This window comes from Aotus nancymaae, unplaced genomic scaffold (genome assembly GCF_030222135.1).
Source record: "Aotus nancymaae isolate 86718 unplaced genomic scaffold, 86718_ANA_hifiasm-v0.15.2.pri h1tg000041l, whole genome shotgun sequence".
Lineage (NCBI taxonomy): Eukaryota > Metazoa > Chordata > Mammalia > Primates > Aotidae > Aotus > Aotus nancymaae.
Genome location: NW_026988455.1, coordinates 6,913,478 through 6,939,970, shown reverse-complemented (window position 1 = coordinate 6,939,970; position 26,493 = coordinate 6,913,478). Strand labels below are relative to the sequence as shown.

Sequence of the window (26,493 nt, the reverse complement as noted above, 5' to 3'; positions counted from 1 at the left end):
TTTTTCTGAATCTTCTGCCAATTCCCACTTCAACTTTCAGTAAAAAGTAAAGGGTTGTGAAAATAAGCCTGAGTTGACAATTTTAAAACTGATTAAAATAAAAATGAAAATTATGAGGACCTTGGGTATTTTTCAAAATAAAGCAGAAAGAACTTTCCTTTTGATAGTCCATTTTACAAGTAGCAAAGTCTATCACACAGGGATTCTCAATTCCTTCCAAGACTACAAAGAAATGCAATATGACAAAGATACAGTGTTAATTGGCTAAATTTTTACATAAGCATAAAAACTACTTCCTACTCTTTACAAACTTAATATTGAACAGAAGGCAGTTTTTCATTTAATATCTTTGAAAACCCGGCGTTAAGTAAAAAATACCAAGACAATTTTTTGAATACTTTAATCAGCAGGATAGAAGTATACAAATGAATTTTAAAATAAAATCAATGCACCAATGAGTAAGATCTAATATGAAAGTACTCACATTTCACAATGAGACAGCTGCAGAAAGGCAAAGGTCTAAATTCCAGAAAGAAGGAATAGATATGAGGGAGAAAGGGCCCTTGGACTGAATTATCAAGTGTGATGTCTTCAGCTTCCACATTCCCAGAGCCCCTGTCAGTGGTTTTTGACAAATATGGTATTTGGTCACAAATAGCAACAGCAGGTATCTTTTGTGTCTGGAATGGGAAAAGAGCTCAGAATCCTATGGAAATCGCAGACTCCTGATTCCATAAGAATTAGGTGGAAGGTCTGAGGACAGGGCTCTAGATGCCCTAATTCAATTTTAAAGACCTTAGTAAACGAGAAAAATAAAATTAAATACTATATGTGTATTCCATAGGAAATTATTTTTATTGTTTCTTTGGAAGGGAAAAACACCATTATATGTAGTTTTAGGAGGAAAAGAGAAGAAACATGAATTCTCAGAAACAGATTGTAACCCTCACAGCTCAAGGGTTAGTTACATTAAAAAAGATAAATGAACTGCTGCTGAAATTGGAAGCAAGAAAACCCACCCTGGTCACATTCACTGTCAGATGCAAAAGCTTTGTGAAGTGTCAGAAACTGGGCCTGGTGCGGTGGCTCATGCCTGTAATCTTAGCACTTTGGGAGGCTGTGGCAGGTGGATCACCTGAGGTCAGGAGTTTGAGACCAGCCTGGCCAAAATGGTGAAATCCCATCTCTACTAAAAATACAAAAATTAGCTGGGCGTGGTGGCATGTGCCTGTAATCCCAGCTACCCGGGAGGCTGAGGCAGGAGAATCACTGCAACCCGGGAGGTGGAGACTCCAGTGAGCAGAAATCACGGCCCTGTACTCCAGCCTGGGTGACAGAGTGAGACTTCGTCTCAAAAAAAAAAAAAAGAAACTGAGCACACCTATTTCCAAGGAATTCAACACCAATGGTGAATTCTTTTTCAAACTGAAATAAAACTCTTGGCTCACTACATTAGATCCTTTACCTCTCACACTGTAGTATCTTGAAAGGAATGGCCAATCAGAATTTTTAAAGAGTGGCCAGAGTTTTTAAACACTGGAAATCTCTACATTTTACACCTTAGTAAAGAGCAGGAAACCACTTTTTTTTTTTTTCTGAGACGAAATGTCGCTCTGTTGTCCAGGCTGGAGTTACAACGGCGCGATCTCAGCTCACTGCAACCTCCGCCTCCCAGGTTCAAGCACTTCTCCTGCCTCAGCCTCCCAAGTAGCTGGGACAACAGGCACGCGCCACTATGCCTGGCTAATTTTTGTGTTTTTAGTAGAACCAGGGTTTCACCATGTTGTCCAAGCTGGTCTCGAACTCCCGACCTCTAGATCCGCCCACCTCAGCCTCCCAAAGTGCTGGGATTACAGGCGTGAGCCACAGTGCCTGGCCACGAAACCACTTTTGTTTTGTTATTGAGAGCACATACAAGATATGGGAATACATGGAAAATGTAGAAAATTATTTGGAAGACAGAATTTACTCATTTTAAGTTTCAACACTCATGTAAACAAAAGCAGCTGGAAATAACTCATGTAGGAATTCCCCATAACAAGAAAGAAGATTGTTTTGTTTTGGGTTTTTTTAAAAAAATGTCCATATTACAACTTTTATCATTATTTTAAAAATGAAAGCGGTATCTTCTATAGTCACAAATGCACAGCTTATTGAATTTAAAAGAGGCACACATTCCAGTTTAGGCATAAGCACAGTAACTAAATAGACTTGAACAAGAAATTCTTTATGCAGTACAGATTTTCTGAGCATTTGGCACTCTACAGAAAACCAATCAACTGACCTAAGTTCCATTATAACTGTATCCCTAGCCTAACCTCTGCTTCCCTCCACGTCCCCTTCCACACATATCCACCTGGTTTTGGTAGTGAAATAGCACCTAGAAAACATTTATCTTCATCGGATTTTATTTAAAGGAAGAAGTCAGAAAGGAATTATCTAGTAATAATTTAGTTACAATTTCAGGCATCAGCAGGGAAGCAGAATAATGAAAATTAACCTGCATACAACTTGAAATTATCCCTAGTTCTGAAAAGAAAATAGGCAGAACCTAGAGAGTTCCCTTTTGATTCCAAAGAGGAGGGAGGAAAGGAAGGAAAGAAGGGAGGAAGAGAGGGACAGAGGGAGCATTTAGGCAGTGAAACATGCTTTAGGGCTCTGCCAAAGTCTTATAAAAAACTAAGACAAACCCCATAGTTAACTACTGACAGTGACATGTGCTTTTAATTATATTCTGAAAATGTGCACGCAAGCAAGGCAAAATTATATCATGGTTCTCATTTACATTTATCATTGCCTCACTATGGGAATATATAATCACATACGGACATCTGTGAATGATTATACACGATGATGGGCCTTTCAAGATCAAGTTTAAGAGTTCTAGTGTCTTTCTATTCATACACTGATCATGAAGCAATTCACTAGAGCTGTTTTAGGGAATACGGAAATATTTGGGGAAATCCAGAGGCTGTCTCCTCATCACATATAAAAATTTTGTAATAATTTCCTTCACCTCCCCCTCTTCCCACAGTAAAGCTCGACAGTGACATTTCCTTTCGCCTATCCAGTTATATGAATCGCTTTGTACTTTACAACATTCTTCCTTGTAGGGATTTTGTGTTTTTACCTTGAATCAAAAGTGATGCCAAATCATCACTAATACAACTTGACTCTTCTGATCCCCAATCAGAATTTCCCCTCCCCTAATTGAAAGTGACATTTTCTAGTACAAAAATTTTCAAGCAAAATGAGGTTAGACTAGAATAAATATGAGTCACAGATGAACACGAACTGAAACAGAAAATGTGCCAGTGAAATCCCTCCCTTAACAACTTTAACTCACAACCCTGGATGTTTAAAATGATAAGCATGGTGACCTATCCGAGAACAACCTGGATATCACATTTTTGTTGTTTGTTTTTTTGCTGTGAACTAGTTCAGTGTACTCTGCTTGTTATACCCTAAGGATGCCTCTACACCAACTCAGAAGGAAAGACTATAATGCACTGTGCAGGAAGATGGGGCTCTTAGGTCAGGCACTGTGGCTCACACCTGTAATCCCAGCACTTTGGGAGGCTGAGGCAGGAGGACTGCTTGAGCCCAGGAGTTCAAGACCAGCCTGGGCAACACAGAGAGACTCTTTCTCTAAAAAAATAAAATAAAATGAGCTAGGCGTGGTGGCGTACGCCTGTAGTCTCAGCTACTTGGGAAGCTGAGGTGGGAGAATCATCTAAGCCTGGGAAGCCGAGACTGCAGTGAGCCATGATTGTGCCACTGCATTCCAGCCTAGGCAACATAGTGAAATCCTGTCTCCACAAAAAGGACACAGGGCTCTTCATGATGTTGCATGATCACCTAGGGGCAACTCCCCCTCAGCCATAATGGCAATGAGACATCTACCAATATCTATCATGACCAGTCACTAGTCAACAATTGACTAGTGCCAGTCAATATGGGACAATAAGAAAAATGTTGTGCTTGGCAAAAATAAATAAATAAATAAAACACCAAAACTATAACTGGATTTAACTGAAGTTAATTTTGAACTCTACACACTGCCTGTACCTTTAAGAAGATACATTTAAAGAAAGTAAATATTAAATACACTATCACAAAGTTTATAAAGGAAATTTCAAACTATGGCTCTCTCTAAAGTCTTGCGTAAACATTCTTTCCTATTCGAATGGCCATCAAAATTAAGGATATAATAGGGTTAAACAAGACTCTCAATCAGAGATATGGTGAACATATACAGTCTGGCGTAGAACTCAGTTATAATATCCCGGCACATGAGACAATAATCTCCCAACCTCTCAACACAGAAAGAGACAAGAATTCACTCAATCTGGCTGTAGTTTCAGGAACATCTGTGAAGCATTTCCCATATTCTTAGTAATTTCTATACTTCTGATCTACAAAGGATATTCTACTATTTGTTCTCTTGTCAAAAAAGCAAAGTTAGGCCAGAAGAGATTTTAACACAAAACACTTAAGCTAATAAAAGCAGAGCTGATCAAGCTGATCTTTTGCTTTTATTTGGGTTTTTGCAGATAAGACACACATCTCAAACCAACCATAGAATCCTCCCCCAAACTCTTTCCCTGCTGTTAATCTTTTGATATTGCAAGAGCTCCAATGGGTCCCTTGTGTAGTGGTATCTTTTGGCGAAAGAGGTTTCCTCAGGTTGAGCTGAGCTCTGGCTCTTCAAAGCTAATTAGAACCACACCACACAGTATCTCGAGTATGCTGCCAGAAAATGCCTATGGTGTAATGTTAAGGAGACAATTAAATTTCTCCTTGTTCTCTTCAGAAGACAATTAAATTTCTCATCTTTTATTTGCATATCAGCTACTCAACAAAAACCAACCTATAGCGGAGAAAAAAAAAAAGTCCAAGAATGGGCCTTGCCTACAGCTGCAGCTACCACCCACTACTCGCCCACCCCTTTTTCAATAGAAAAGACAGGGGGCGGCCATGGCACATACTTCCTGCTCCTTTCAGGGTCTTCCATGTCAGAAACCCTGCCACATTCCCCACGTCCAAAATTATCTCAGTGCTTTGGTGGAAAAAAATTGAAAAATGATCCACAGAAGGTTGGGAAGCTGGAGGTAGCAGGTACTCGGACAGCACCAAAGCTTGCCTTGTGCGGACAGCAGGAGGCCTCGCTGTGGCGCTACCTGTCTCCTACCCAGGTTTGCCTTTACACAATTCAATCTCAGGAACAAAAGATTTTAGGGGAGAGAGAAGAGGTAGACAAAGCAGGAAGGAAAACCAAATTCATTAAGGAAACATTTTGTAACGAAGAATAAAAGTGACAGTGCTGTGCGTAGCACAAAGATGGCTTTCTCAAAGACACAGAGAAAGCCTCATTGTCTAAATCAGGCCAATGTTCACAGGGCGCTGACAGCTCTAGAGAGGGCCAGAGGCGAAGAAACTGTAGCCTCTTACCTGGGGAAAAAGAAGATTTTCAGGGCCTCTTCTGTCAAAATTAAAAAAAAAAAACAATTTTCACAAAAGAATGCCAACAAAACACGCAACTTCTCCACTTCGCCATCACAACCATAGCAGGCCCGAATCTCACTCTGAGATGTTTAGAGTTGCCATCTAAGATTATTTTATCTTTAAAAGATAAATGGTCATTCTCAGCAAGCTAACACAGGAACAGAAAACCAAACACCGCATCGCATGTTCTCACTCATGAGTGGGAGTTGAACAATGAGAACACATGGACACAAGGAGGGGAACATCACACACCAGGACCTGTCGGGGGATTGGGGGCTAGGGGAGGGAAAGCATTAGGAGAAATGCCTAATGTAGATGGGCTGATGAGTACAGCAAACCACAATGGCACGTGTATACCTAGGTAACAAACCTGCACGTTCTGCACATGTATCCCAGAACTAAAAGTATAATTTAAAAAAAAAAAAAGATAAATGGGCAATTGTTCCTAACATGTTTCAGTAAGCAACTATAATTCTAATTTCAGAATCACCAGAAAAAAAATTCTAAGGTAATACCTTTAAAGGCTCCCTTCCCCAAAAAATGACAGTTTTATCTCATCAAATTACTGCATCAGTATCATCCTGAAATTTCAGTTCAATGACAGTTTTTCAAGCACCAAATATGTACCAAGTACAGTATTTGGCAATGCAAAGAACACAAAGACAAAACATGTTACTGTCCTAAAGAAATTTATCGTGAGTCCCAGCATTTTGGTAGGCCGAGGCGGGCAAATTGCCTGAGCTCAGGAGTTTGAAACTAGCTTGGGCAACATGGCGAAACTCTATCTCTACTAAAAATACAAAAAATTGGCTGGGCACGGTGGCTTATACCTGTAATTCCAGCCCTTTGGGAGATGGAGGTGGGTGGATCACCTGAGGTCAGGAGTTTGAGACCAGCCTGGCCAACAAGGAAAAATCCCGTCTCTGCTAAAAGTACAAAATTTAACCAGGCATGGTGACAGGCACCTATAATCCCAGCTACTCAGAGGCTAAGGTAGAAGAATCGCTTAGAATGCTGGAGGCAGAGGATGCAGTGAGCTGAGATTCAGCCACTGCACTCCAGCCTGGGCGACAAGAGACTCCATCTCAAAAAAATAAATAAATAAAATTAAAAATACAAATGCAGTTTGAGAATGGATTAATGGAAACTTACAAAAGAGCCAGCCTTCAGCTTCAATGTGAGATTTGAATCTACTACTTTGATACATTTTTGGCCGGGTGCAGTAGCTCACGCCTGTAATCCTAGTACTTTTGGAGGCCAAGGCAGGTGGATCACGAGGTCAAGAGATCGAGATCATCCTGGCCAACATAGTGAAACCCTGTCTCTACTAAAAAATACAAAAATTAGCTGGGTGTGGTGGCGCATGCCTGTAGTCTCAGCTACTCGGGAGGCTAAGGCAGAAGAATTGCTTGAACCCAGGTGGCAGAGACTGCAGTGAGCCAAGATCATGCCACTGCACTCCAGCCTGGCGCCTGGAGACAGAGCAAGACTCTGTCTCAAAACAAAAAAATATATACAAAAAATTAGCTGGGCATGGTGGCGAGTGACTGTAATCCCAGCTACTCAGGAGGCTGAGGCAGAAGAATCACTTGAACCTGCGAGGCTGAGGTTGCAGTGAGCCGAGATCACCACTGCACTCCAGCCTGGCAACAGAGGGAGACTCCCTCTCAAAAAAAAAAAAATTATCGTGGGAGTGGAGGGTTGGGGAAGCAAAGAATCAAAGAAAGATGGTTCTACTTATAGGAACAACATGGTAAGTGCCACATGAAAGACCAAAGTACTACAGGGTACAAAGTCCCACTGAAGAAAGAGAAAGCACCTTGGTGGTTGGGTTGGGGGTAAAGGGAGACAATTCTGACATGGTCTCATAAAGAAAGTGACATATGAGGTCTATCAGGAAAGACAGATGACAACAGGCCGAAATGAGGTGTGTTCTTGGAACTTCCCATTCTGGGCAGAGCAGTAGAGCAGTGATTCTTAGACTTTTTAATTTTGTGAATTAGTAAAATGTACAGGGGGAAATAAAAGATGGTGATATGGAGAATAAAAGAAGGTAAAAGCCAGGCACTGTGTATGCCATAAAGTTTGCTTAGGGAGAAAATTTCCCTCCCTTAGAGAAACAAAATAGCAAGAATTCTATTACAATAGTTTTTTCTTCCACAATGAGAGTGAAATAATGACCATTTCTTATTACCAGCATTTTATAAGTAAAGGAGTATTTTAATTCCAAAAATGTAAAAAGCACATCATCTCAGAGACTTAAAAATGGCATTTCTTCTCACGTAAGGGCCTGTAAAACCCTTACACTGGTTAGGTGAAAATGTGACCACAGCCCACCCAGCACAGATGTTGAGGGTCCCTGGGTTAGAGTTTAGGACTCCTGTGGAAAACAGAGAGTGAAACAGCTGAAGTCACACTGTCGGGAGTTTCGAATGATAGGCCAAGGATGATGTATTCCAGTGAAAAAATAAGGCTTTTAAGGGAGGCATAAAGGATTAACATGATAATCAGAGCTATGCTCTAAAACTAACTTGCTTGAAGTGTGTAGAATGGAATTGTGGAAGGACGCTGCCCAAATGATCCTGGAAGTGGTTGGGGCACTGAGGAGGAGACGGCAAAGTCCAGGAGAGAGGTATGGAGGGCCTCAGTTAGGGTGGCAGAAGAAAGAATGGAAAGCACTTGGAAACAAATTGTACGTAAGAATTGAGGAAAAGAATCAAAGATGGCTTCCAGGTTTTCAGCCTAGATACCTAAAAAAAAAAAGATGAAAGGGTTAAAAATATATATGACAATTCATGAAAGGGTGCTAGATAAAAGGAAGAAATGAACTGACTGTAGGGTGGGATGCACACAGAGGAGTCTGAGAGAGCCTGGAAAGAGGAGACAGAAAGTTGCGTAGTCATACGTGGAAGGGGGCAAGCTTAGCTCCATCACTACGTGGGAGCTTTTGAGCACTTACACATGCCTAGGACTGCAGGAGGAACTAGGGATATGATGAGAACCATAATAGACCTGGTATGTGCACTTATGGAGTTTACAGTCTGGCAGGACAGACAGACATTAATGCAATAATCACACAGATGGACCTAACTACAAATTTTATTAAAGTGTCTAATTTCTAAAGGAAAACATAGAGAACACACACTTGGAAGTGACTTTCATTAAAAGGCAAAATGGGACTACCAGTGGAAAGGGGAGGAGCAGTTAGAAGAGCAGGAATTATGCTAAAGCAGACAATTCCTGGAAGCCAAAGGAGGAATGAGCTTCAAGGAACAGACAATAAACAGTGTGAAATGCTGCTGAGAGGCCAAGAGGACAAGGACTGAGAAAGGACTGCCGGACTGTTGTTAACAAGGAGGCCATAATGACCTGAGTGCAGTTCTGAAGGGGGCAGAGCAGAACTTAGAGGGGCTAATGAGTGAGGAGACAGGGGACAAGACTTCTCGCTTTTAAGAAATTAAACAAAGGAACATGGAAGGGGAAAAGGGGAGATGGGTGACTTGAGAAAGCAGCGAATGTACAGGATTTCCTATTTAGAAGGAGGGTGATTTCAACAGGGTTGAAAGCAGAGCAGAAAGGGCAAGTAGAGAACCAGACAGAGAAGACAGAGGATGCAGGAGAGGAGGGAATGACTGCCAGGGCCAGCTCCCAGAGAGTGGGAAGGTATTATTACATCAAGCATACCAACCAACAGGTTAGCACTGGCTCCTTGGAGAGAAGGGAGAAATAAACGAGGGAAGGTGAAAACACCAAGAAATTAGGAATAGTAAGAAAGGATGCTGAGGAAGGACTTGTTAGGGAGTAGGGGATCTTTTCAGGAAATTGGGCGGGAGAGGGGAGCGTTCTGCCATGATTTCAGTGCAACACCGAAAGCTGCCACTTAAGGAGACTGCTATGGGCTATCAACTGCACAGTCATTAAAAAAACATTACTGAGGGTATTCTCTGCACCAGGAACTGTACATTTATGTGTGGCATAGATGAAGTTAGCAGGCATTTATTACTATAGGTAAATACTCTGGGTAAAAAAAAGAAATGGGCTGATTTGATTGCTCTCACATCTAGAAAAAGACCATAGGCATTAATAGGTGATAACTACACATGCTTTGAGGCTTATGTATGTGCTAATGGGGCAGGTATCACTACTGCAGCAGCCTAAGAGTCAATCCCCAGAAGGAAATACATGGTGTTAGTTCATTTATTCCACAAACAGATACTGTGTGCCTGAGCACCAGATAAAGGAGCTCTGAAGAGGCCAGTGACAGTTCCTGTCCTTCAGGAGCTTCCAATCGGGTACGACAGGCCCTGAAAGCTCTGGCTCTTCCACCATCTAGGCACATTTCACTGCTTTTACTGCACATGAACTGAACTCCCCATCACAATTCTGTATGCTTTATTAGAAAGCACAACTCTCACCATCTGAACATTTTTTACAAGATACTTTTCTGGGTACATCAAAATTTTAGGGAATAGACTGGACCAGAGGGTTTCATGGCATGGTTTTTCAGTGCCATTAAACTTCAAAATGAACTCTCTTCAAACTGCTTTTAAAATCATAAATCAAATGTGTCACTTCTTATGAACCTGACATGTTTTCAGAGCAAAGAAATAAAATAAAATGTGTGGGCTGGGTGCAGTGGCTCACACCTGTAACCCCGGCAATTTGGGAGGCCGAGGCAGGCAGATCACCTCAGGTTAGGAGTTCGAGACCAGCCTGGTCAACATGGCAAAACCCCATCTCTACTAAAAATACAAAAATTAGCCAGGCACTGTGTGGGGCGCCTGTAATCCCAGCTATTCAGGAGGTTGAGGCAGGAGAATTGCTTAAACCCAGGAGGCGGAAGTTGCAGTGAGCTGAGATGGCGTCATTGCACACCAACCTGGGCAACAAGAGCAAAACTCTATCTCAAAAAAAAAAAAAGTGTCACTTCCCTGAATGTAACCCTTTGAACTATAATCAGAACAAAATCTGTCCTCCTTACTTACACTGGCTTGAGGCCCTTCCTGCCCTTGTCCCTACCAACTATCATCCGTGTGTGTGTGTGTGTGTGTGTGTGTGTGCATCCTTTATTTATTAATTTTTTTTTTTAGACAAGGTCTCTCTCTGTTGCCCAGGCTGGAGTACAGTGGTGTCATTATAGCTTACTGCAGCCTTGATCTCCTGGGCTCAAGTAATCCTCTCACCTCAGCCTCCTGAGTAGGTGGGACTATATGCACATGACCATACGAGCTAATTTTTTAATTTTTTGTAGAGATGAGGTCTCCCTATGTTGCCTAGACTGGTCTTGAACTCTTGAGCTCAAGCGAGCCTCCCACCTCAGCCTCCCAAAGTGCTGGGATTACTGGTGTGTGCCACGGCACCCAGCCCTCATTCTTGTATGAGAAAAAGTGTTAAAGGCGGGAAATCAAACTTTACGCACATTTATTTTCCTAAATCTCTTGAGACAGTTTAAAGATGAAACAGAAATTAACAGCACGTATTGATACTGTAAAAGTATGATTAATGACTTTTTTGAGATGAAAGTATCATCTTGATTATTAGGGAAAGAAAAACCTATTAACTAATTTTCAAGTTGGGCAATTTACTCCATTAAAATCAGCTACCGTGTTTTAAGATGCAATGTATTGTTCGAATTCATGTATGCAAACAAACTCATTAAAATTCAGGAGATTTCACTCAGAAACTCACTATACTTAAAATTCAGAGCCCTTAATAGAGGGTATTGAGCCAGAATATTTAAATGGAAACATTTGTCCCTTCTAGACGGGGTATTCTATGCTGTTTTTTGTTTATGTTTTCATCCAAAGTGGTAATTCAAGATGCCCTGAGAGTCTGCAGCAATTGGAAGAAGTTGCTCCTTATATTACACTAACACGCTGCACCGAGGTCAAGGGCTGATTTTTTTTTTCTTTTTTGGGACGGAGTTTTGCTGTCATCCACGCTGGAGTGTAGTGGTGCGATCTCGGTTCACTGCAACCTCTGTCTCCTGGGTTTGAGTGATTCACCTGCCTCAGCCTCCCAAGTAGCTGGGACTACAGGCACATACCATACCACCACACCCGGCTAATTTTTTGTATTTTTAGTAGAGATGGGGTTTCAACATGTTAGCCAAGATGGTCTCGATCTCCTGACCTCATGATCCGCCTGCATCAGCCTCCCAAAGCGCTGGGATTACAGGCATGAACCACCACAGCCAGCCGTCAAGGGCTGATTTTCAACGCCTCCTTACGCCAGCTGATGTAAAGGATAATCACTGTCACTCTGGGGATGAGTTTAAAGACAAATATTTCTAACTCTAGCTTTGTAAAATGCATGCATTCCTAAACTTTATTAAGAAGTAATTTTCTAGAAAACTGATATACATTCCTTTAAGTAAGCAAAATGAATGCTCCCATTCATATTTTGTATGGAACTCATCCTAACACGTGCTTCTTACATTACCTGGATAAAATGAAAATCCTCACCAAATACTGAGCCTGACTGCATGACAGGCCCTATGCTTCATTAATGCTTTACCACAGTACTTCATTCAACTGGCTCATGACAATCCTCTGCAGAGAAGAGGAACTAAGAGACCACATAGGTTAAAAAACTCACCAAGGTCATCCAGCCGGTAAGGAGTGGCACCCACAATTCACCCTGCACAATACTACCTCCCTGACGATAATGAATCAGAAAAAATATTTCTGAGTCACTGTCGGGACAGAAAAAAGTATGGCAGTTAAAAATGGATTCTGGAACTAGACTGTTTATTAGCTATATGATCTTCAAAGTTTATTCAACCATTCTGTACCTCAGTTATCTCATTTGGAAAATGGGGATAACAGAACACAACTAAGACACTGTTGTGAGAATTAAATGGCTCAATCCATGAATAATGTTAATGCCTAGAACAGTATTTAGTATACAGTAAGCACTCAATAAATGTTAACTCCTATTAAAATCAAGTGCTATAACAATGAAGCAAGCCCCCAAAGATTACCAAGGTTCTTATAGCTGTCTGGACCTGACCTCAGTGAACTAGGGACTGATTTCATTCATACACATTTACATACACTTTTTGTGTGTGCTTCCCATGTGCCAAACATATCATATACACAATAACAGCATTCAATTCTCAAAAAAAAAAAAAAAAAAAAAAAAAACCAGTCCTGCAAGGGAGTTACTATCCTTCTCATAATAAAGACAATGGTTGAATAATTTGTCCAAGGCTCTCAAATAGGAAGTAGTAGAATCAGAATTTGAACTTTGGAGTTTCTATCTCAAAAGCCCAAGTTCTTTATCTACACCATTATTTTGAGTTCTTATGTCTACTTTTTCCATTTTGTCAGTGACTCCATTGGTGATAACTGAGGACCAGAGTTTTGACAGAGACTTTACAGTGTATCTAGAACATTTCCTTTTTACACATGAAGAAATAAAAGCCCAGGAAGTTTACTGTGGACTTACCTGAAGTCATATACTGAATGTCATTTCCATAGTCCCACACTGCCACTTTTTCTTCTCTGATGTTGGTGGCCTGCCTCCAAGAGGCTCTCAGCCCTGCTCCTAATCTTTTTGGGTCATAGAGAAACCAATGACCACTGCATAAATCAAGACTAGAAAGGCTAAGGTAGGGCTCAGAGGCTTCCCTATGAGGCAAGCTCATGAGTTTTATCAAGTGGACTTTGTTATATCAAAAGTCAAGCTGCTTGGGCTTCTCTGCTTTCTGGCTCACAGTGGCATTATGGAGACTTAAACAAATCAGGTGTTCATCTAGTTTACAATGCCACTGTGTCTGTGAGGAAAACTTTGCCAAACAGGGTTTTTACAAACAAAAGCTAGAGTAGATGCAATTTCACCCTCAAATAGAAGGACAGGCTTACATGAAGGCTTTGGCAAGGAAGGAAGCTCACAATTAAGGTAGCTGTTCCTAGCACTTAGTAGTCTAAGGCCAACAGCATGCAAGCATAACAAACCAACAGTCCCCATGTGGACAGACAACACTGAGATTTCTGATATCATTAGTTTCCTTTTCACAAAAGAGTCAGATTCATAATTAAACTCTGTGCCCTCCTGTCTCCATTCTGCTGTGCACATATTTGATTGCTTCCTAAGGGCCTGAGTTAGAAGCCAGGAGACAGCCCAAAACCACAAGCCCACTGACCTCTGGGGCCCCAGAGGGAACTTGATGCATGTTTGCATTAGCTATTACACAGGCTTGTCCAAGGAGAGGTTGATCTCATCTTTTCACTCAACACACTTTTCAAGGGTTTGCTGGCAAGTTTAAATAGTTCTTACAGACCACTGAAAGGGACTGGTCCTATGGCTAAGTGCCCAACATACTGAGTCCCGTGGAAAACTCCAGCACCTGTTTGGAGAGGAACAGGCTGTTGCACACACAGTGCATTCCAGAACTGAAGTGCGAGGCTCATGTCTCAGCCCCTCTAGCTTCTTACTTGATTAATCAAGTCAATTACCCTCTCAGAACTTTAGATACCTTGTCTAGGACAAGGAGATAGCATCTTCTACCTTATTTGATTATTGAGTAGTTTATATAAAGTAATAACATAAGTGAAAGTACTTTGGTTTTTTTGTTTTTTGTTTTTTTTTTACAGGATGGGGTTTCTCCATGTTGGTCAGGCTGGTCTCAAACTCCCAACCTCAAGTGATCCGCCTGCCTAGGCCTCCCAAAGTGCTGGAATTACAGGTGTGAGCCACCACGCCTGGCCAGTGAAAGTACTTTATAAATGGCAAAGGTCCAAGTGAAGGGAAATGTCTCTTAATGTACTAATCGGCCTCCCCATATATGATCCCACAGTGGCTCCCTACTGCTCCCGGATAAAGTCCAGACTCTTGAATAAGGTTAGAAGCCCTTCTACCCTCTAATGACCCAACTTCACCTATTGTCACTTCCCTCTTACCTGAGGCATCAGTCGAACAAGATGTCTTCAAGTTCCTCCTTCAAGGGCTATGCGGTCTCTCTGGTGGGCAGAGAGCCTCCCTCCTTACTCTCTTCCATTCTATCCAACTAACTCCTCCTTTGGGTTCCAATCTGAGCTGAGATGTAATTCCCTCTCAGAAACTTTCCCCAACCTCTCCTCTGCATGCTCTCATAAACACTTACTTTTCATCATTGTGTTAAAATTGCCTGGATACTCCCTAACTCTCTCCCCTTTCAAAATTTTGCAGACCAAAAAGTGTTGAATGAGTGAATTTAGTGAGAATGATCATGACCTAATGTTTGGCCTGAGTACCTGACTAACAAACCACTACAGTACCCCCACCCTCAACTTCATAAGCAAGGAGGAAAGGGGTTCTTGGAGTTCTAGTTAAGAACTCACCCACCCCCCAGCCACTCCCTTTTAACCCCAAAGCAAAAGGCTAATCAAGAGCCGAAGATGTACTTGCATTCCAGATCTCCTAGTCCAGTTTCTTTCTGCTTTCCCACAAAATGTTAACTACACCCAGACTGTATGCCAAACCATCAGTGTCTTTTCATAGCAAGAGAAACGAAGGCAGATGGGGTCTAAGAGAAAATAGATTTGAAATTAAAAAATGAATGTTCAATGTCAGGCATTGTGTGACCTTGGGCAACCCCGGTACCTCTAGGCCTTAGGCCCATCATCTGTCAAATGGAAATTCAGCACCAGCAAAGGGCTTCCTATTATTTTAGACTATTTTCCACCTACCTCACCATGAGTTTTGTTTTTGTTTTTGTTTTGTCTTGTCTTGTTTATCCTTTTGGGGTGACGGGTGCCTCACTATGTTGCCCAGGCTGGTCTTGAACTCCTGGGCTCAAGGGCTCCTCCCTCCTCGGCCTCCCAAAGTGCTGGGATTGCACATGTGAGCCACTGTACCTAGCCTCACCAGTTTTACAGAAAGAAAATGAGACTATTTGAAAATGCTTTATACATTTCTTCTCAAAGAAATACTTTTACAATTTTCAAGAAGTTATTTTTCTGGTGATGTTTAGCTTTATTACTCAAACCAAAGCATTTAAAGAATGGGATTCAAAACATTAACCAGTCCCTTTAGTACAACAAAGATTTTAGCCAATTTACAAGATCAATACAGGCTTGTTTGAATTAACTAATGCTACTTCTTCCGTCTTCATGTCATCAAAACACTAGTGTCTACCAGTGCAGAGAATCCTCATCTACAATCTCTTACTGAAGAAAGAAAAAGACAAACCCTTTTATACACACTGTTTGATTTCATAGACTCAGAATGCTGCAGCTAGAAGAGATCTGAAGACCATCGAGGCCTGCACTCACCCTTCGTGATCAGAAAACAGGCTAGTCTGAGGTTTTCAGGAGGGGCTTGTGCCACGAGTAATTCAAAACACAAACCAATTGTTTTTCACAGTCCTACATATTTTTTAAAATAAGAATTAAGAGATAACTTGAAGAAAAACTGGTTAAATCATACAATAAGATCACAACATAAATTTAAAAGGTAATAGTGCTTATCAAAGTTAAAGGCTGGCTGGGGACGGTGGCTCACACCTGTAATCCTAGCACTTTGGGAGGTCGAGGTGGGCAGATTGCTTGAGCTCAGGAGTTTAAGACCAACCTGGGCAATGTGATGAAACCAGGTTTCCACAAAAAATACAAAAATTAGCTGGGTGGGGTGATACACAGGAGGCCACTCATTCCAGCCTGGTGACAAAGTCTCAAAAAAAAAGAAAAAAACAAAGTTGAAGGCTGAAGGGCCAAAGCAAAGATATACCTCTGATGATATTATATATATTTATATATGCAAGTTTTTCAACTTGATTATAATGGAATTTTGTGTATGTGAAAGAAATTATTTCACTTTTTCCACAAGTTTTTCATGCTTCTAAAAGTTTGGAAATTTTCAAAACAATGTAGACAAAACAGGGAATGCAATAACTCAAATTATTTTGTTTGCGGACAACACCCTGGTCTGTGTTCATTACTGGCTATGACTGAGACTGGCACCAATTTTTTAAAATCATCCAGTTCTAAACAATGTAAGAGAAATATAGAAGTCATAGGTCACTATTAATTCTCAAACTATTCTACAGAGAAGTTTCTAACTGTTCACCCAATAGTTTGCTCCAACTGCTAACAAAAGCAGAAAGACACTGAACCAAGTAGCCAAAGAAACAGATGGGGGAGGGGAGATGTTTTCACTTCTCTCTCCCCAGCCTAATCCCCTCTCCTTAAATCTTGGTATGGGTGAGGTGCTAACAGACAATGAAATAAGAAAGTGGTTGGAATCATTCCAAAAGTGAAACAGTTGACTCTCAATAAAAAATTGTTTTCCATGCTGTATCAAGATTTTACTCAGGTATCTCCAGAAGAGAAAAAGTAAAAGATTCCTTGTTGAAAATCACAAAGAGCGATCACATCCAAATTTATAAGCAATAAACAAATTACAGAAGGGTTAGTCACTGACATCTCACAACACAAACTCCTTTTTTTGTAATGGATTTGGTGTATTCTTATGTATGTGTGTGTAAGGAGATTCGAGTATGCTGCAATATCCATCCCAGATTAACAAATATTGCATAAGAAACGAATTTACAATTCAACTTTTAATAAATCATCCAATATTTCACATTAAAACTTGATCATACACCTTCAAAGATTGTCTTTCCACTTTACACATCAGGATATTATCTATGATTTATTAAAATAATTACCACCAAGTTCTTTGCAAAAGTGCAAACTTATAACGTGATATGGGAAGCCACACCAGTCCTAGCTCTGCCAGCAGAAGGCCGTGCTCATCTACATGTTGCTTAACAGCTCTGTGGATGGTTTTTATCATGATGAAGTGGGATTCCACACCTAATTCAGCTTTTGCAATGTGTTGAAATCCTGCAGTGCTGCCAGGAGACCGCAAGCAGCACCATTACCCAGGCTTTCTCAGTGGTAGCAAGCCCAAATGTGATGAACATGATAACAAGCAGAGTGTTGGCATTCTCCCTGAGAGCCGAGAATTAAAATTCGGGGCTGAGGAAGATTAGAGCTCCCTGGAAAATGTCCAAAGTTGTAGTAACAGGTAAATACCAAAGTGCTTAATTAAACTAATGCTAAACAAGTAGGACAGCAAGAAAATACTTTCATCACAGCTAAGTGAGCTGCTGTGGAGAACTGTTTCCAAACTGTTTCCACCACTTTATGTGGCTTCCCAAAGTCCCAAGCAACTACGTAACTTTTTTTGAAAAGCAAATTTGTTTCTTCCTCTAAGGACAATCAGGTGCCTACCACCTTTCAGGTTCTTGTTAATTTAACTGGAAATAAGAAAAATCCCAAACACAAAACGGAACATAGGAAAAGGGCCCCTCTCCAGACATAGTATATCTAATCATTATTTACTAATAATATTACTAATACTGAAATTTAGCCATAACATGTTAGACAGCAAATAGCTACCTATTCATTTTAGAAAACAGCAAACGTATAGGAAGTTGCTTGCCACCCTCCCTCTCTTTCCCTGTTGTCCATGGCAGATAATAGGAATCCATCACAGCCCTCAGCCACGCTGAGCTCACTGGGGACCTCAGAACTGAACAGAACATAGCTTTCCTGGCAATCACTACCAATCCATCAATATTGACATTTTTCATCCCAGCTTTGCATATTCTTCAACATACTATGCCAAAATATTGAAATGGGTTCAGTCAGGTATGGTGGCTCACACCTGTAATCCTAACACTTTGGGAGGTCAAAGCACACGGATCACTTGAGCTCAGGAGTTCGAGACCAGCCTGGACAACACATAGAAATCTTGTCTTTATAAAAAATACAAAAATTAACCAGGCATGGTAGTGTACACCTGTGGTCCCAGCTACTCTGGAGGCTAAGGCAGGAGGACTGCTGGAGACCAGGAGGTGGAGGTTGCAGTGGGCTGAGATTGCTCCAGCCTGGCAACAGAGCAAGACTCTGTTGAAAAAGAAAGAAAGAGAAAGAGAGAGAGAGAGAGAGAGAGAAAGAAAGAGAGAGACAGAGAGAGAAAGGAAAAGAAAGCCACTTCGTGACAGTTTTGAGACTAAAGAAAACCTTTATTTAAACTCTAAAATAATCATTTTTTTCCTGTAAGACAAGAAGAAAACATAACCATAAACATCAATGTACTATAGACATATGCTGTTCCAGTGAGATAGACAAGGGGTCTATATAAAAATGCTTACATAAATATTTTTAAAAATAGAATTTGGCCTTATTCAACCCAAACGCCCAGTCCAGGTCTAATCCACCCACTACCCTGTTACTCAGATGAGTGCTGGGCAGAACACAGACACAAACACCCTCCATCTGCTAATTAAAAATGGGCATGAAACTGTTAACAGGCATCTGTTGCATTGTTTGAAGCTAACGGGCAGAGACAAAGCTGAAATGGCTCTTATAATGCAAACCCAGTGATTTCACTCATTTTCTATTTGGTATTTATGTTAGTGGGGGGTTGGAAGCTGGGTGTTAAAACAGCTTGTTATGGAGACTGAAAGATAAGTGAAATATCTTTGATATTCTACAACAACCCTTTAAAACTGATTATAGAAAGATATGCAGCATTTTATACTGGGGAAGTAACATTCCTGTGTTAAGAATTCAAATTAAACACTTTCTTTTCATGTTAACTCAAATATCATCTAATCATCTATAATACTGTGAAAGAGAATAGTAACAAATTCAAGCTATGCTTTCCAGCTCATATAGGGCTTTCACGATTCATCGTTGCAGACATTTAATACAGGCCTTGGAGATTTAAAAGGTGAATGTGACTTGATTTTTGCCTTAAGGAGCTCACAGCAATGATGAAAGGTAGACACAGTATGTTATAATTGAAGGAACTATGGCCCTAGAAGGATAACTGACTTCCCAAAGACCACAAAGCTAGAGCAGCAGATGCCCCTTGCTCTTAATTCAACACGCTATCTCCATAATGCCAAACCTAACAGTCCACTTCATCTGCCTGGAAAATGAAAATAATTTAATGCTGTTTCATGCCAAGACCAGGTCTGATAAAGGATCTATTTTAAAGTACCGTAACCACCATCCATCCTTGATGGCCATGCCTACTTTGCAAGCTGGTAGCTCACAGGCCTCATCTAGCTCACAGACATGTCTGCTTGGCCCTTACTGTAATGGCCCTCACATTGTTTTTTGTTTGCTTTGGGTTTTTGGTTGTTTTTTTTTTTTATTGCCCATAAAGTTGGGTTTTTATGAGAAATTCTCAGCTCATCTTGAACTATGTGATGCTTTTCCAGCAAGGCAACAATAAGCTGCACATGAAAAGCAGCCACTCCCTGAGAGAGGGAATACATACAATACAGGGCCCACATCACACCCTGCTGCTTCCCATTTGGGGCCAATCCTCTTATTCATAGTTCCCACCAGACCCATTTGAGTCTGCCATCCCTAACCTAGGCAGCCAGAATCTACAATCTTACCTTGAATTTCCCTTTTTATGTGTCCATGGCTGCTTGCATTTCCGAAGCTTAGTGATATCATACTCCACAGCATTACTCGCCACCTAAAATCTACTTCCCCATCCTCACCCCAACCCTCTTCTCAAGCTATGAAAACTCTATTCCTGCAAAATATTCTCAAGTAACAATCCTAACACATACAGGAGAGCTGATGTCCAGAGCTGGGCGCAGACAGGCGGACCTAGAGCACAGACAGCCTCAGGCTCATCCGCTTCAGGATCTACGATTCAATTCAAAAAGATACTGCTAAATTTTTCCTTGTCCTCAAAGACTAGATTTATTTCCCTCTAAAACAATATCTAAACCTATTTCCCTCCAGCTTTTCTCAGTGGATCCAAACAATCTCGCTGCTGTTGCCAAGAGAACCTCCTCCCTGACTTGCTGCCTGCACAGCAGCTGGTGAAGCTCTTCATTAAAGTACACATTCTTCAGACAGATTCATATTTGTACCCAAGACTCAGTTTCCCCATGCCCATCCTTTATATGTAGGAAGGCTTTTTTCATTCACTAGAACACCGATTGAGGAGATTAGTTTAACCCTTTATGATCAAGTATCAAATCCTACTTTTTCTGAACCAGAGTTGTTATCAAAGCTATTGCTTAGATGGGAAATCCACTGACAGCTTTGAAAGAACACAATGACATTAAAATAAGGCTTTATGTACAAAATGTTCAATTTGAACTTGGATGTTCCTTGCATGTTTTTGTTTGAGAAGTTGAAACCAAGGAAAACAACTATGGAAATGAAAATCAACTTGCTCTACATATCTGGATTACGCTCAGCCAAATGTGGATATAATCTTGGATAAAAATGTAAATATGACAAAGTTTGTTTTTCAGTCAATAAGTCTTGATAAAAGCTTTCAAATGCTACCAACCAAAAACAGCTTTTAATTTTAAGCAACGGTCAGCAAACTTTCTACAAAGAACCAGTTAGTAAATATTTTCAAGTTTTGTGGGACACATATGGTCTCTTTTGCATACTGTTTTATTTTTTAGTAACCTATAAACCACAGAAAAACCATTCTTAGCCTGTGATCTGCACAAAAAACAGGCTGCAGGTCATGCTTGGCCCATGGGCCGTAGTGTGCTAACCCCTGATTTTAAGGAAAGTTAATCCAAGAAAAATATGCAGTGTTATAGAATAAAATGTCTAAAATTACTCTGATGAGCCTAAGCTGTGACAATTAGCAACATACCCTCATTAATATGATTTCATTAGTTATTTTACATATGGAAGAAATTCTAATGATGGGATACATTTTGATCTCCTAACCTGAAACTACAGACACAGAAAGAAAGCACAAAGGATAGCTATGCGCTGTTATTCCAGCATGAACTCCAACCGAGCATTGTAGTAACATTTGCTATTCACCTGAACACAACCGGCTAATCAAGTGGAAATATCTTAACTTTCCTCACATAAAGGTGTATGCGCAAACTCTAATTCTCCCCTGGAATAGGTGATGACTTGAATTTATGGGGACAACAATACTGATTAGGAATAGTAGCAGCTCAGTTGTGAAAAGTTACACAGACTTGGATTTGAGGTTTCACCACAGGATCTCCTATAATCAGGTGTGTAATTTTGAGGGTGTCAATTAAACCCTCATTGTTTTTATTTATAAAATTGGGACAGGAATAAAGTAGATAATTTCTAAGACTCTTTCTGCTCTTAAACTATGACTATACTAAATAATGAAACCACTCAGGAAATACCTAACAGGAAGAAGGGGGCAGGGCAGGAGAGAGATGGCAAAGGGAAGAAGCTCTGATTCTCCTGTCAGAGGACAGGGCTGGGTTATCTCTTTTTTGTTCAACCAGCACCTTGTTCTGTCCAGAGCATTTCAAGATGTCGGTAAGCTCTCATATCAATATTAAAATGCATCCATTTCCCATAGGAAACATAATCTATAGCTAACTGTATTGCCATTCCTAGTTCTCTTAATGTTACATTTTACAGACACTTAATTAAATGTTAATTATAATTATATAAGGGTTTTTTTTAGAGCCAATTAAAAAAAAACTCAATTTTCAAACATTTGAACTGAAAGGTTTGTTGGTCCTAGGCACTGGACCAATAATTTCAAATGGATAAAACAACCCTTATCCATAGTTAACTAATATTATTGATGGATATACTAGAAGATCCTCAATAAGTCAGATAAAAGAAAATCTACCTTCCACCACCCTTCAAAGAGCAAAAAGGAAATGAAGGAACCTGGGATATCAGAGAAGATAGCAAGACTTTATTTACTTATCTATCTATCTATTTATTTATTTTTGAGACGGGGTCTTGCTCTGTCGCCCAGGCTGGAGTGCAGTGGTGCAATCTTGGCTAACTGCAATCTCTGCCTCCCGGGTTCAAGCAATTCTCCTGCCTCAGCCTCCCGAGTAGCTGGGACTACAGGCATGTGCCACCATGCTCAGCTAATTTTTTGTATTTTTAGTCGAGGCAGGTTTTACCATGTTGGCCAGTATGGTCTCGATCTCTTGACCTCGTGATCTGCCTACCTCGGCCTTCCAAAATGCTGGGATTACTGGTGTAAGCCACGGCACCTGGCCTATCTATTTATTTTTTAGAGACAGAATCTCGCTCTGTCTCCCAGGCTGGAGTACAGTGGTGCGATTATAGCCTACTGTAACCTTGAACTCCTGGGCTCAAGTGATCCTCCTGCCTCAGCCTCCCGAGTAGCTAGTACTACAGGTGTGTACCACTCCACCTGGCTAATTTTTTAATTTACTTTTTGTAGAGATGGGGGTCTTACTATGTTGCCCAGACTGGTGTCAAACTCCTGGCCTCAAGTGATCTTCCTGCCCCAGCCTCCCAAGTAGTTAGGACTACAGGCACACACCACCACGTTTGGTGAATTTTTGTATTTTTGTAGAGACAGGGTCTCACTATGTTCCCCACGCTGGTCTTGGAACTCCTGGCTTCAAGCGATCCTCCCATCTCAGTCTCCCAAAGTGCTAGGATTACAAGCATGGGCCACCACACCCAGCCAGGACCTTAGAGAAGTGAGAAGAAGAAAGTGTCTGTGAGACAACTATATCTGGAATCAAAATGACTACTGTCTCCTTCCCTGCATAATGACAGAACCCCTATCAAAACAGTGTCAAAAGATGGCAGATTCCCATTTTTAAAACTACTATAATTTTGACAAAGCAAAATTAAGACTTAAAATGTATTTTCATGGGAAGAAACAGACACCCATACATATCTACCAAAACACACACACACAAACCCCAGGCATTAAGAAATACATCCTTTCCATGTGACACAGAGCTTATCAAGTGTTGTCAGCAACGCTGTAGCAGATCTCATCAAAACCCAGTCAGAAAAGCCCAGGAACTTACATACCTAGGTACTTCATGACTAAGGAGGAGATGGTCCACCAACTGCCACCTCAACAACTTCATATCACCTGGGAATGAGGTGAGAGGCCTGGGGAAATGGCTGCTAGAGATTCGAACACCCAAAATCTATACTTGTAAGCAGTGAAGACTCTGTGGAACCAGAATGGTGCTAACATTCACCTTATTTTCCCAGCTTAATTTTGACTGCAGAGCATTAGGTTTCAGGTATATAAATTCTGCTGTCTGAAGGCAGTGTGCTACCACTTCCTGTTGGAGCTCCGGGGCTAAATAAGAGGTATGGGATTTCCCCTCCTCTGCATCAACTGAAGACACAGTTCACAGCCTCTTTTTACCACATTCACCTCACAGAAAATATAAAGACCCAGATCTCCCATGAGATTCACCTCCTTTTAATGTCCACTTCCTATTCTAACCTGTTTCAGGACGCTGCTTTTCACGCCTTCATAGCTGTTAATCCTCCAAAGAGCCTCATTTCCATCATTTTTTTGAAATTGACTCACAGACTTGAATCCCTCAAAATGAAAAGTAATTTTTAAAAGCTACTATTTTAAAAGGAAGCAGACATCCTTACAGGAAACACAGGACAAAAAATAAGGAAAAATAGAGAAAATGAATAAAAATATTACAAACAAGCAAGTCATCCAAGAAACTTAAGAGAAACAGCATCGGCGAGATTCACTTACTTTCAAGGCAGGAGATACTCCTCGGAGGATCAAACACAGAATGGACAAAAGGACACCCACTCAACTTGTTAGAAATTATCCTTTACCATCTGTATTGTGGTATGCATTCGACAATGAAAAATTGTTATTTGAGGCTTTGTAATTAATATGTGTTAAAAATTAACGCCCTTCAATTGCTGTACCAACAGCTACCACCAAATCTTAGGCATATACTTGAGAAATGACATTTAAAATGTGCTTTCTCAGAAAAGAAAAAGTCCCACTCAAGACTGACTGCCAAGAACTTGCAATTCAAACTTCCCTAAGCCCAGACATCATAGGAGGTTTTAGACCATTCAATCTATATGAAAGATGCCAGAATGAACAAACCACAGTCTTTTCTAATACTTAAAGAGTGCTCTATACCAAATAGTCTCTTTTACAAAAAGATAAATTACCCTTAAAAATACACAAATATGTAAACACATGTATTACCAAAGCCCTAGCTCCCTATCATTTCCCAATCCAGAAATTCATGGTGAAATATGCTGTGAGAACCATATGAAAGATGCCTAAATAAGTTATTATTAGAGGACAGAAACATCACCAAGACAACCAAAAGCTGAGATTCTTAAGGTACTTAATTAATCTGCAGCTATTTAACAGGAGAAAATGATGTTAAGGTGTTCATTTCTAAGAGCTTAAAACCAGCTTTGACTTGGTCTTCAGTTTATAGTAAGTTAAGAGATCTTGTTACCTGAACACAGTGTCTCCCAGTACAAAAGTAGGAAGGACAGCTCCAGCCAAGATCAGAAAAACTCTTGAATCAATTGGAAGTAACTGGGAGGTATATCACATGTTGTGATTCATTTAACAATAATTAGAACCAAAGCAAAATATACAGGGAGGCGGGAGGTGGGCAGAATGTAAGATCAATTCCTTGGCTGAGAAGTTGTTAAACATTCAAACCCAAGGACTTAAAATACCGAGAAGACTTGCTTCTCAGGAGATGGTAGTAAGGAGGTGAACCATATTTTCCTGACCACATCATTTCCAAAAGTCACCAATTCCCTTAACATCCATTAACAATCACAGAACAAATTAACGCTCTATAGACGTTATTCCATCATTAGTCACATTTTGCTTTCTCCTGCACTTGACCCAAAGGAAGTAAAGAGAAAATGGTAATCAGTTACTGGAACTAGTCCTGCACACTGCTACTTTCCATTTCCTCCCTTTTCCATCTCCCGTCTTCTCTGCTCAACCTCCCTTTACTACGATGTTGCTTCTGCTTTTCCTTTCTGTCTCACACCCAGCTCTCCTTTACTTTCTCCACCAAGTATCCTCATTCCGCCCTCTGGTCCCTTGAACTCTTCTTCCACCTGCAATTTTCCTCTGCCCCCTCCTACATCTCTGTCCAGACCTCCCGTGGCCAGCGTCCCCCTTCTTCCTCACCTCCTGACCGCTCATTCCCCTGAATTCCCTTCCAATTGCCTGGCTCTCACCTCTCTGTCCCTTGTGTCGTCTGTCCCTTTACTTCACATCCCTCTCATTCCCCCCACCCCTCATTTCCCCTTTCACATTTCCTTCCTCTCTTGTCTTTTAATCCATTTTCACGTCCACTATCCCCTTCTCTCACTACATGAGATTTCCTGCGTCTTCCCCTCAACGTATTTTGTCCCTCTAGGACCCCTCCTTGTCAGTCTCCGAACCCTCCCGTTCCCCCAAACCCCCAATTCCTTGTTCCTCTGTTCCCCTTCCCCTTCCTTTGCCCCCAAGTTCCCCCTTCGCCCCAGAGTCAGGTCTCCGCTCGCCCAGATCGCCCCTCTTCCTCACGCCCTCGCCCCTCTCAGTGGCCCCGCCACCCTGCAGTCCCGGGGGGCTCCTCTCCCGGGCCCCCAAGCGCCCCCCGCCCTCTTCCCATCCCCTCGTACCCGCCCCCCAATTCTCTCCCCGGTCCCGGGCCGCAGCCCCTCCCTCACCGATGGTGGAGATGAAGGTGGTGTTAAAGGCGTCCTCTGAGAAGCGGAACAGAAGGCAGGTCTTGCCCACCCCTGAATCGCCGATCAGCAGCAGCTTGAACAGATAATCGTACGTCTTCGCCATCTTCTCGCTCCGGCCCTCTGACCGGGGAGCCAGAGGAGGCGGCGGAGAGAGGCGGGGAGGGGGCCGCGGGCGAGGGGGCGTGCCCGTCAATCCGCCGCTGCTCGCCCCGCCCCGCGCCCCGCCCCTCCACTCAGAGAAGGCCTGCGCGCCCCGCCCCGCACTGCCAATCCGCGAGGGCTTCGTCATCACCGCCCGCACCCCGAGGCTTCATGGGACTTGTAGTTCCTCCGGGGAGCTTCGGGCGTGCCCCGCGCGGACTGTCCTGGCGGCTCCAGTGGATAAAAGACCTGCTGTGGGCGGGGTGAGAGGGTGGAGGCGTTTCCACCCGAGCTGGGAAGGGAGGCTGCGTTTCGAACTCTGCTGGTCAAACCGCCGGAACTTAACTTTGTTATTTCTTTG

At 41.6% G+C, this 26,493-nt stretch overlaps 1 protein-coding gene across 2 annotated transcripts in view; it reads right to left on the bottom strand.

Moving 5' to 3' along the window:
• Positions 1-26,121, bottom strand: part of RAB8B (RAB8B, member RAS oncogene family) — a 77,895-nt gene extending 51,774 nt beyond the window's left edge. Inside the window, exon 1 of one of the 2 annotated variants that reach the window (XM_012443151.2) lies at positions 25,971-26,121. In XM_012443151.2, the coding sequence (XP_012298574.1) occupies positions 25,971-26,094 (124 nt within the window). In that variant the 5' untranslated portion in view covers positions 26,095-26,121. Of the gene's footprint in view, positions 1-23,309; positions 23,338-25,970 lie in introns of those variants that run through there. The other variant, XM_064361383.1, reaches the window with a different exon arrangement.
• Positions 26,122-26,493: the final 372 nt, after the last annotated feature.